This window comes from Procambarus clarkii, chromosome 9 (assembly GCF_040958095.1).
Source record: "Procambarus clarkii isolate CNS0578487 chromosome 9, FALCON_Pclarkii_2.0, whole genome shotgun sequence".
Classification (NCBI taxonomy): Eukaryota; Metazoa; Arthropoda; class Malacostraca; order Decapoda; family Cambaridae; genus Procambarus; species Procambarus clarkii.
Window position 1 is genome coordinate 13382215 of NC_091158.1, and position 8429 is coordinate 13390643.

Here is an 8429-nt window from a genome sequence, read left to right on the forward strand (position 1 = left end):
ATATCTTCAAGAACACGAGAGTGAATAAAGTAATTGCAAAGCTCCAGGTACCTCATGCCAACTGGTCTGAAAGGTCTAATAACTGGGCATTCAGTGATGTAGTGTGGGAGATCATGCCGTAGTTCTTGCTCATAGAGTTTGCACCTGGAGTGCTCAGGATTGGGAGATCCGTCACCTGTAGCCACCTGCCACAGGTAACGGTAACGTAACCTGATCCTGGCAACCACTGTGTCGCACAGTCTAGTGGACGTTTTGTGCTGCCCATAGATATAGGTTTCAGATCTGAACAAATCGTACCTTTTTATACTAGTGCTTTCAGGTCGTTGAGAGTCGGTAATTTCTTTCCTATCAGATCTGAGTGTTTGGACCAATATAGTTTTGACCATAGAGATGGGGATACCTAGATCTAATTCAACTTCATCTTTGTTACACGCTAATTTGGCTGCAATGTCTGCCTCATTATGATGGGTTATGTTTGTGTGTGATGGTATCCATACAAAGGCAATTCGAGACCCTTTACTGTTGCTCTCTACATAAGGCGTCAGGCTTCAGGTGACTGTTTTACGATCGAGTCATGCTTAGTTTTAATGTTTATTTCAGTGTCCTGATAATTTGAGGCCTTTATTGCAGGCACTTGGTATATCAAGAGCTTTTTCCTGATATATAAACCATAAATTACCTGGTGTTACAATTACTAGTAAATTCTGTTTGACTTTTCATACAAATGAAATGCACTTTACTTTTTTATTTTTTGGGGCAGGTACTATGCGGTCTTTTATAATTGTGTTGGTCTTGAATTAAAATTGATTTAGTGGCTTTTTGCTGGTGTATGACGGTATAACTGTGTAGCATCTGGTGGCTTCTTGTTCCTCGTCTCAAGGAACAGTGCCAGCATCTCAAACAGCGCGCAGTGGCAGCAAAGTCGCTTCACAATCCAATGGTCCCGAATTTGATTTCAGGACAGAACGCGAATTTTGAGCACGTTTTCTTCCATTCAATGCCTCAGCTTACTTATTAATAGTAAATAGGTACCCGGGAGCTAGGCAAATGTTGTGGGTGACATCAGGGACAGACGGTGGTTAGTCTAGCCGGATCTGGGGATAGGACAGTGAGGCCGCCTATCCCGGATAGTGGTGAAGGGAAGCCAAGTGGTGGAGAATTTCCCCAAACATGATTGCCGTTGTTGGGGCCGACAGGAAGCCTGTATTAAGGTGACCTATTGAGGTCCCCTCTAGATCAACTTCTGACCTTTCCCAGGAGGCAACCCTTAACAGTTGCCTAATTCCCGGGGTATTTATTTTACTGCTAGGTAAACAGCCGCTTCGTGGGAAAGGAAACGTTCCCAATCGTTTCTGTCGTGCACGGGAATTGAACCTGGATTCATAGTGTGAGCAGAGGACATCCCTCACTGTGTAACAACACTGGAAGCTGCAGGCACCAACAACACAGCATTTTATATATATATATATATATATATATATATATATATATATATATATATATATATATATATATATATATATATATATATATATATATATATATATAATGCTGTGAGTATCTGGGGAAAGGGGAATATTTTTGATCAAAAGACGATATTTTTATATAATATTTTATTAAACAAAAGTACACGCATTGCATCAATAACTCTAATAAAATTCTTTACATTACATAATGGCAGGATACAAGACTTCTGTTTCTATATAGAGACATCCATACTAGGATAATCAGGATAACGGATAATGATGGCTCACTAGACACTCAGATTGCTGGGAGAAGCCAAAGGGCAGGAGGTTATTAAAGTCCAAAATTAGGCTTGGGCAACTTATTACATTTTTTTGGGGTTGTAATATTGTTATGACGGAGGTTGTGAAGGGCCGAGATCATGCTGTAGGGAGAATAACAAGCCGGGGGAATTGAATTACATTTGCGGTATTTTTCAAGAACTCTTTCTTATTGAATTTGTGTGTAAAGTTTGTATTAAGATGTGTATGTTGTTCTTTAATATTAGGTTATTTATAGAATTAAAGCATTTCTTTGAACTCTGACCTGATTTTTTTTTTAAAGTTGTAAGTCTATTTAAATATGTTTCATATATATATATATATATATATATATATATATATATATATATATATATATATATATATATATATATATATATATATATATATATGAAATGTGTGATAAATATTTTGCATGTTTTAGAATGAGGAGTTGTAGTGTCTTGCTTCTCTCTCTCTCTCTCTCTCTCTCTCTCTCTCTCTCTCTCTCTCTCTCTCTCTCTCTCTCTCTCTCTCTCTCTCTCTCTCTCTCTCTCTCACACACACACACGCTTATTCTGACCCATGTTTCATCACTATCCTCTTCGTTGTCTCCAAATTTTCGTTTTATTCCTTCAACACCCCCTCTTTAGTATGTTGTGCCCCCCCCCCTCTCATTCGGTCTTCGCCCCTCTCATATTCGTCCTGCACCCCCTCTTCCTTTCGTTCTGAATCCCCCCTCTCCAGTTCTTTCATCCCCCTCTGCAATTATTTGTACCTCATGTAATTCGTCGTGGCCCCCCTTTCTAATTCATTGTGGCCCCTTCTTTTATTCGTCGGGGCCCCCTTTCTAATTTATTGTGCCCCCCTCTTTTATTCGTCGTGGCCCCCCCCTCTTTTATTCGTCGTGGCCCCCTCTTTTATTCGTCGTGGCCCCCCTCTTTTATTCGTCGTGCCCCCCTCTTTTATTCGTGGTGGCCCCCCTTTCAAATTAGTTCTGCCCTTCTCCTTTGATCTCTCTCTTTTTCTCCCCTTCCATTTTGTTAAATAAAAAAAAAATGTTTATTATTTTTGTCATTGCTTGTTGATCTTAAAATTCGTAGTGTGTGTGCGCGCGCGCGCGTGTGTGTGTGTGTGTGTGTGTGTGTGTGTGTGTGTGTGTGTGTGTGTGTGTGTGTGTGTGTGTCAGGTAGTTTAACCTCGGTTCCCACATAGGATTAAGTGACTGCATGATCCTGTCCTTCTCGCTTATAAGGTTATTTGATGATAAAGCTCATGGTATTGGATTCTGGTACACCACTTGTTGCTGGAGGAGGCTGACATCTGATATATATATATATATATATATATATATATATATATATATATATATATATATATATATATATATATACCTAATAGCCAGATTGCACTACTCGGCCTACTATGCAAGGCCCGATTTGCCTAATAAGCCAGGTTTTCCTGAAGTTATATATTTTTCTAATTTTTTTCTTATGAAATGATAAAGTTTTCCATTACATTACATTATATATGAGTTCATTCTTTTTAATTTGAGTTATAACTAAAGTAGAAATATGACCAAACCTACCCTACCTAACCTAACCTAACCTATCTTATTAATCTATGCTAAGCTAACATAATTAGGTCAGTAATTCATGTTCTTAATATAATAATATTAATTCAAATAAAGCAATTGGAAACAATTGTTTGAAAATAACGAAAATTTGCCTACTAGGCAAATCGGGCCTTGCATACTTGGCCGAGTAGTGCGTTCTGGCTATTAGGTGCAACATATATATATATATATATATCAGGTGGAGCCGTATATAGTGATATCGTTCAGAAGGATGTGAGGTGTCTCGTTCTTTGGCGTCTGTCTGGGAGAGTTGGTAATATTTACAAGGTGTTGTGGAAGTCGGAGGCGTGGAGGTGTCGACATGACTCAAGACTGTCATTACGTTGTGGAGGGGGAGGGAGGAATGATGGCCAGTTCCTTCAGTCAATCTATTCCGCTGGTACAGGGGGGGGGGTTCCATTTCCTGAAGGGAGCTCTTGTCCACTGCTAGAGGGTAATGTCAGTACAGGTACTTAAGTGTATCGGGTCCGCTGTGAGTACCTCATAGGGGAGGGGAGGGTTGTTTGGCCCACTGGGCCTTGGGGCTGTGAGTTCCTGAAGGAAATTCCTGAAGGAAGGAAGGGGTCTGGTCCAGAATTCAGTCCATGCACGACGAAAAGGAAGTGATGTGTGAGATTTAAAATATAGGAACATTTAAAGATGAATGCAACACTTACAAATGAAGATAACACGAACAGTTAAAGTCTAACCACAGGTGTTGTGAGCGATGCTCGAAGAGACTCGGGGTGTTGACCTGTGAGTGGCGACACCTGTCGTTTCCTCGCTAGTTGGCTAACGATCCTAACAACAGCTGCCAACGACCCGAGGTCCAGCTAGAAGGAAAACGCGCGTTTCTCGAGGGGATAACTGCTGTAAATCACACCTACCCACTAAATTCGTTGTTGAGAAACCTTGTCTGACGACAAAACTCTAGAAGTCTGCCAGTCATAGAAATATGATGTTTGTGGTAGTTTTTAAAAGATAAAGTGTAATAAAATCCTTTATTTGGCATTGTCTTTGGTCAGTTTTGTTGGTGGCGATTAGCGAGACACTTGTATCGTTAGTCTGGGCGCCACCTTCCTTAGCCAGGAACCAGGCCGTAGCACGGGAGAATAGTTGTGGGGAGTAAGACCCGTGGCAGGAGCGCCCTCGCCACCTGACGGGTCGCCAGGAAGTTGGCACTCCTGATATCCTGGAGTGTGACCAGTTGACGCCGCGGGCGGTGACCAGCTGAGGCCGGGCGGGGTCGGGGCCGCTCTCATCTTCTGCACGACCTCCCACACTTTTAAAGTGAATGTTTACAACTATCGACTTTAAGGGTAAAGGTTTCTTCGGGTTGGTCACCCTGGAACTACGGTGCGGGTGATGGAAAGTTGGCCCTGCTGGACTAACCTATATCACTCGTGTCAGTCTTCTTGCCTCAGCTCCTCACTGGTCAACACCGCCCCCATTATGGTCCATTTTTCTCAGCATTCAACTGGTCCACACCACTTTTATTAGGCTATTTGTCTCAACACTCAACTGGGCCTCACAGCGCATGTTGGGTACTTCCGCTGCTCCTCAGCTTTCCGGCGGCTCTCCTTGCCAAGTGCTAGAGATGAGCCGGATAATGACCCTAGAATGATCCGGATTCAAAAATAAATCCGATAGCATTTCAGGGATTGCGTTTTGTGCGGGACACTCAACACCTTACGGCAGCTGTTAAGGGTTCACTGCATTAATTGGAGGTCACCACAACAGCTGGAGATGGGTGTCATAACAGCTGAAGGAGGTCAGTACAGCTTGAGGAAATTACCACAGACGCTTGTCGAGGTCACAGCGGGAAGAGACTGCCTCAGCAACTGCTGGTTAGGTTAGGTTAGGTGTAGCAGAGATCACAGTTGACTAGTCCAGCAAAACCTAACTGACAGGCCGCAGTTCTGGGGGTCGGAGGTCAAGCACTTGTGACCTAAAATCCGGTATTGGTGTTCCTCTGAGGTCACTGCCGGCCCCGGATGACCCATTCTCGCTGACCTTAGACCGAATCTCCGTGACCTGTGGCCTGGTGTCGCTGACCGGCGATCTGATGTCGTTGAGCGAGGGTCGGATGTCGCCGATTGGGTTCCTGATGTCAGTGACGTGCGTAGTGAGCTGACTTCTGACGTCGCTGACATGCGGGTGGAGGTCCCCAACGTGAGTCCTCAGACCAGTGGCGGGGCTGCGGACCTCCGGCACCTGCTGCTGCTGCTGCGACCTGACATCCGACATCTGTGACCTGATCTCGGACATCTGCGACCTCATGTCCGTCATTTGCGACCTCATATCCGGGATCGGCGACCTCATCTCTGTGACTTGCGACCTCATCTCGGCGACGGGGGAACGCATGTCGGTGACCTGCTGGGCGCGGAGGTCGGTGTGCTGGGTCTCCTTGTGCCGACGGAGGTCCACCTTGCGCTGGAACGCCCGCCCGCACAGGTCGCAGGAGAAGGGCTTGAAACCCGTGTGTTTCCTGCTGTGGGTGATGAGGTTCGACGACTGGCTGAACGCCTTCCCGCACACCGTGCATTTGTGCGGCTTCTCACCTGTAGGTGCAGGAGAAAAGAAAAATTAGCCACAGGGTAGAAATGGGGGAATAATTAGTTACTGGAGGGTACAAATGGGGAATAATTAGTTACTGGAGGGTAGAAATGGGGGAATAATTAGTTACTGGAGGGTAGAAATGGGGGAATAATTAGTTCTGGAGGGTAGAAATGGGGGAATAATTAGTTACTGGAGGGTACAAATGGGGAATAATTAGTTACTGGAGGGTACAAATGGGGAATAATTAGTTACTGGAGGGTACAAATGGGGGAATAATTAGTTACTGGAGGGCACAAATGTGGGAATAATTAGTTACTAGAGGGTACAAATGGGGAATAATTAGTTACTGGAGGGCACAAATGGGGGAATAATTAGTTACTAGAGGGTACAAATGGGGAATAATTAGTTACTGGAGGGCACAAATGGGGGAATAATTAGTTACTGGAGGGTACAAATGGGGGAATAATTAGTTACTGGAGGGCACAAATGGGGGAATAATTAGTTACTAGAGGGCACAAATGGGGGAATAATTAGTTACTGGAGGGTACAAATGGGGGAATAATTAGTTACCGGAGGGCACAAATGGGGGAATAATTAGTTACCGGAGGGCACAAATGGGGGAATAATTAGTTACTGGAGGGCACAAATGGGGGAATAATTAGTTACTGGAGGGTACAAATGGGGGAATAATTAGTTACTGGAGGGTACAAATGGGGGAATAATTAGTTACTGGAGGGTACAAATGGGGGAATAATTAGTTACTGGAGGGTACAAATGGGGGAATAATTAGTTACCGGAGGGCACAAATGGGGGAATAATTAGTTACCGGAGGGCACAAATGGGGGAATAATTAGTTACCGGAGGGCACAAATGGGGGAATAATTAGTTACCGGAGGGCACAAATGGGGGAATAATTAGTTACTGGAGGGCACAAATGGGGGAATAATTAGTTACCGGAGGGCACAAATGGGGGAATAATTAGTTACTGGAGGGCACAAATGGGGGAATAATTAGTTACTGGAGGGCACAAATGGGGGAATAATTAATTACTCGAGGATATAAATTTAGTCACAGGTATTAAGAAGGCAGAAATGGGGACATTTGATCAGCGTTAATCGCGTTTAGAACTGAGAGGAAATTTAGTTACAGGGTGGAAATGAAAGAAGGAATGATCCAAGTGAATAAAATGAAAGCTGGAATAGTCCCCCTGCATTCATAAGTCCTTAAAGGAGACAGGAGCCACCACAGGGTAAGACGCCATTAAAACTTTTAGCAATTATTTAAATGGAGAAGTGAAGTGCAGAGCGAGAAAAGGCGTTTAAAGTTAATTAAAAGTTTGTTAAGGTAGAGGTGAGCCAGAGACGGTGGAACTTTTTCCCCGCTCAAGATTATTTACATGAAAGCTTTAATACAGAGGTCAAGGAATGTTAGCAGTCAACATAACTCAGAAATATTCAGGGAAAGATGTGGTGCAATCTTTCGCGGTGAGGCAGAAAGGGAAGTAGAGTGAGTGGTACAAAGTAGAAAGCAGAGTGCCATCCCTGAGTGGAGGCACTGCGCACCCCCACCCCCTAACTTAAGGGGGTGTGGGGTGTCTCCACTCAGGCTTTACGGTTGCTTTTCCCACACAGTACATAGCGGATGTTGACCCATCCACACACTAGAAAATGAAGACAATCGACTTGAGAATAGTCCAGGACGGATCGAAACGTCGTCGTCCCTTCATTTTCTAGTGTGTGGTCTGGTCAACATACTTCAGCCACGTTATTGTGACTCATCGCCTGTACATAGCGGATGTGTGTTTGTGTCTTTGGGGTCATCTTCTGGTTTCTCATAGGCGGCCACTGGAAGGCTGATTAAGGTTCAAGTATGTTTATTGAGACGATAAAATACATCTTAAAGGGATAGAGTAGCTTCCCATCAAACACACACCGAAACTACGACGTTGGTACAACGTTCGAACAAGTTTTAACACCTCCTAACCAGTTATAACAACTAATATAGCAAGTTGTAACAACGTTCTAATACGTCATAAACACGTTAAGCCAAGATGTAACAACTTTATTACAAGTTGTAACAAGCGGAAAATAGAGACAATTACGGTTTGTGTTTCCAGGGTTAGGCTATTCCCCCCCCCCCTGCCTGTTAAGGTTCCTCTAGGCCAGGTGCTGGCGACCTGTCCCCTAGGAGGTAATCCACAACAGTTGAATAATTCCCAGGTACTACTCCTAGATAGAGGCATGAGGTGAAAGGACTCATGCCCAACCGTCTCTTTCCCATGCAAGGGGAGCGACCCCGGGATCCTTGGTTGTGAGTAGAGGACGTAGACCGCTGCGCCAAGGGAGCCTACTTTGGGAAGACGGCACTAAATTTGCGGTTATGACGGCGCTAAATAACCAGAGAGGGTTATCAGGGAGAAAAAGTACTACTCTGCTCATCCTGTTTCTTAAATTTATTTTAATTAAATTCAGTAGTGTAAATCCTCACCCACA

At 44.0% G+C, this 8429-nt stretch overlaps 1 protein-coding gene across 1 annotated transcript in view; it reads right to left on the reverse strand.

The window, feature by feature from the left end:
• Nucleotides 1-3096: 3096 nt before the first annotated feature.
• The window catches only part of LOC123766304 (uncharacterized), a 284726-nt gene continuing 279393 nt past the window's right edge, over nucleotides 3097-8429 (reverse strand). The window contains exon 5 of the mRNA XM_069321156.1: nucleotides 3097-5939. Coding sequence (XP_069177257.1) covers nucleotides 5278-5939 — 662 coding nt within the window. The 3' untranslated portion in view covers nucleotides 3097-5277. The remainder of the gene's footprint in view (nucleotides 5940-8429) is intronic.